The 3,850-nt window shown below is 55.7% G+C and overlaps 1 protein-coding gene across 1 annotated transcript; it reads left to right on the forward strand.

Annotated features, from left to right (window-relative positions):
• The first annotated feature begins 1,936 nt into the window (after positions 1 to 1,936).
• Positions 1,937 to 3,850, forward strand: RPLP1 (ribosomal protein lateral stalk subunit P1). The gene is made up of 4 exons (XM_080610853.1): positions 1,937 to 2,114; positions 2,201 to 2,275; positions 2,538 to 2,658; positions 3,730 to 3,850. The coding sequence occupies exons 1-4, from the start codon at positions 2,043 to 2,045 to the stop codon at positions 3,807 to 3,809; spliced, it is 348 nt and encodes a 115-aa protein (XP_080466979.1). The 5' UTR covers positions 1,937 to 2,042; the 3' UTR covers positions 3,810 to 3,850.

A 3,850-nucleotide genomic window follows, 5' to 3' on the forward strand; every position in this document is an offset into this window, starting at 1 on the left:
CATCACGAACACTGAACAAATGCTGTTTAAGTAACTTGTCTGGAAGTCAGTGGATTGCACATTAATAGCAAATAGAGCTGTTTGCTGGGGAAGATGTTTTGATTGAGTGAAGTGCCCACTTCTCACTCAAAATAACCATTTTCTCCTGCTCCTTTTGACAAAATAACATCAATCCAAGCACCCGTCTTTCTAAAGGAATGACAAATGCCAATCCTGCCATTCACCGTCTGAGTTATAACTGCACAGTCCTGACTCATTCAGCTGCATTAGAATAGGCTGAAATGCCTCTGCTATTACCTGGACACAGTTGGAAGGAGACTTCATTTACTGGAAGAGCAACAGACAGACCACAGCTGATTCAGCCCTTCTTAGAGGTGCTTTCTCAAAGGTCTAAATCCACTCTGCATCCCAGGACTCTAAGCAAGCCCTGCAGCACATGAACTGTGCTCTGAGTGACTCTTGAGTGATCCCATCAAATGCACTTCTGTCAAGAACACAAGATCAGAAAGCATTTATTTGACACCCTAAATAACAGCACATGTTAAATGCGGAGCATGACACATAGTGATGGCTTCTTTTGGAGACCATTAACAAAAACTGGCCATTCTGCACTCCGAGGTAAATGGAATTCCTTTGTATCTCTAGTGACAGCTCAGGGGACACTGCCCGACACACAACAAGCAGGTCCCAGCCTCTCCTGTTCACTGCATTAACATCCTGCTCCATCACCAGGCTTGTGCTGTTTGCTCTGATGGATCTTCCCTACTGCATTTTCTTTTCATTTTCACAGAATCCCAGCCTGGTTTGGGTTGGAAGGGACCTTAAAGCTCATCCAGCTCCAGCCCCTGCCACAGGCAGGGACACCTTCCACTAGAGCAGGTTGCTCCAAGCCCCTGTGTCCAACCTGGCCTTGAACACTGCTAGGGATGGGGCAGCCACAGCTTCTCTGGGCACCCTGTGCCAGCGCCTCAGCACCCTCACAGGGAAGAGCTTCTGCCTAAGAGCTCATCTCAGTCTCCCCTCTGGCAGGTTAAAGCCATTCCCCTTGGCCTGTCCCTACAGGCCCTTGTCCCAAGCCCCTCTCCAGGTTTCCTGCAGCCCCTTTAGGCACTGGAGCTGCTCTCAGGTCTCCCCTTCAGGAGCCTTCTCTTCTCCAGGCTGCCCCAGCCCAGCTCTCTCAGCCTGGCTCCAGAGCAGAGCTGCTCCAGCCCTCGCAGCATCTCCATGGCCTCCTCTGGCCTCGCTCCAACAGCTCCACGTCCCTCTTGTGCTGCTGCCCCAGAGCTGGATCAGGGCTGCAGGGGGGGTCTCCCCAGAGCACAGCAGAGGGGCAGGATCCCCTCCCTGAGCTGCTGCTCACGCTCTGGGGGTGCAGCCCAGCACACGGGGGGGTTCTGGGCTCAAGCGCACACTGAAGCTGGGTCATGGGGAGCTTCTCATTGAGCAACACCCCCAAGTCCTTCTCCTCAGGGCTGCTCTCAATCCAGTCTCTGCCCAGCCTGTGATTGTGCTGGGATTGCCCCTACCCAGGCACAAGCAATTCACAGCCCTCACTGTCTCTATAATGAAGACACATCTCGAGGCTGTTTTACGAGCTGGGGTAAGAGCACACCGGTGTTTAACGGTGTTGCCCTGCCCGGCAAAGAAAGGACCTGTCCCATGGGCCCGGCGGGGCCGCTCAGCGCCGGGACACAGGCGGGACGGGAAGAAGCAGAGCAGGAGCCCCGCTGCCCCCCAGACCAGCCCCGCCATGGCCGCTGTGGCGCCTCTTAACCCCCCGCGCCCTTCCCACCATGCCGTCGCTCCCTTCTACGCTGCGATTGGCGGAGCTCTTCCCGTCAGCGTCACCACGCCGGTCTCGGATTGGGCAGCGCCGCTGACGGCCATGGCGCGTATTAGTTCTCCGGGGTTGCGATTGGCTCAGGGCGCCATTATAAAGGTGCCTCACGGAGGCGCGTCCCCTTTTCTCCCCGGCGGCCCAAGGTGCTGTGTCCTTCAGCTGAAGCTAAGGCCGTCCCCGGCGACTGGCACCGAGCCCCGCCATGGCCTCCGTCTCCGAGCTCGCCTGCATCTACTCCGCCCTCATCCTCCACGATGACGAAGTCACCGTCACGGTGAGTGCGGGCCCGGCCGCGCCGGCACAAGATGGCGGCAGCCGCGGCGTGGCCGGGCCGGGTGCTGAGCGCCGGTGTCGTTGCAGGAGGACAAGATCAACGCGCTCATCAAGGCGGCCGGAGTGAACGTGGAGCCCTTTTGGCCGGGACTCTTCGCCAAGGTGGGCGGCGGGGGCCGGTGTGAGCCTGCGGCGGGGAGGAGTGGGGTTGGCGGTGGAGGCTGCCGGGGGCCATAGACCCGCCGCGGGTACCTTGGCAATGCCGCCTTTAACGGTGTGAAAAGCACCGGGTTATGCAGCCTTTCTGCGGGGCGAGGCGTGCTGCTGTTTCGCCGTGGTCCCTGCTCTCATGGCGTGACCTGGCAGAGTTGTCCTCCATGTGAGCCCGTGTTAACGAGGCCTTCTTGATGCCGCTTGTGCCCAGGCTCTCGCCAACATCGACATCGGGAGCCTGATCTGTAACGTAGGAGCCGGTGGTGGTGGCGGTGCTCCAGCCGCGGCTGCTCCCGCGGGCGGCTCTGCGCCTGCGGGCGGTGCTGCCCCTGGTAAGTGCGCTGCTGTCATCGGGAAGTGCTCGGTTAAAAAGCGCTTTGCTGCCAGCTTGAGTCTGCTTGGCTCCTCCTCTTGGAGCTTCAGTGTGGTTTGTGCTCTGTAGCGTGCACGTGGGTGTTAACAAGGGCCTCACCTCTAAAGGGGCTGGAATTAGAATCACGGAATGGTTTGGGTTGGAAAGGACCTTAAGATCATCCAGTTCCAACCCCCTGCCATGGGCAGGGACACCTCACACTAAACCATGGCACCCAAGGCTCTGCCCAACCTGGCCTTGAACACTGCCAGGGATGAAGCATTCACAACCTCCCTGGGCAACCCATTCCAGTGCCTCACCACCCTCACAGTAAAGAATTTCTTCCTTAGATCCAATCTAAACTTCCCCTGTTTCAGTTTGAACCCGTTACCCCTTGTCCTGTCACTACAGTCCCTGATGAAGAGTCCATCCCCAGCATCCTTGTAGGCCCCCTTCAGATACTGGAAGCTGCTCTGAGGTCTCCACGCAGCTTCTCTTCTCCAGGCTGAACAGCCCCAACTTTCTCAGCCTGTCTCCATACAGGAGGTGCTCCAGTCCCTGATCATCCTCGTGGCCTCCTCTGGACTTGTTCCAACAGTTCCATGTCCTTTTTATGTTGAGGACACCAGAACTGCACACAATGCTCCAAGTGAGGTCTCATGAGAGCAGAGTAGAGGGGCAGGATCACCTCCTTCGACCTGCTGGTCACGCTCCTCTTGATGCAGCCCAGGATACGGTTGCTTTCTGGGCTGCGAGCGCACACAGCTTTGCACTGACTCAGTGTACAGGATAACCTCAGAATTAAGGTTGATCATCCCGTTTATCATCATGAGCTTCTCTAAAGCTTTTCAGTTATGATATACATCAATATTGAAGGCACAAACCCACTTTCCTAGTAGGGGAAGCGCTTCCTCAGTTGTTAGCTTACTTTGTTTGGGCTGCTCAGGCTTTGCTTCTTGAGGCTACAGGCATCTTATGTGAAGTCTTTATGTGTGTGACGTGCGTGAGTTGGTAACAATCAAAATGTTGATTCTGTTCTCTTTTTTTTTAGCTGAGGAAAAGAAGGAAGAGGAAAAGAAAGAAGAATCAGAGGAATCTGATGATGACATGGGCTTCGGTCTTTTTGACTAATTAGTTTTGTACCTGTCCATAATAAAGAACATTGAATTGTA

The sequence above is a fragment of the Psittacula echo genome (assembly GCF_963264785.1).
Source record: "Psittacula echo genome assembly, chromosome: 2".
Classification (NCBI taxonomy): domain Eukaryota; kingdom Metazoa; phylum Chordata; class Aves; order Psittaciformes; family Psittacidae; genus Psittacula; species Psittacula echo.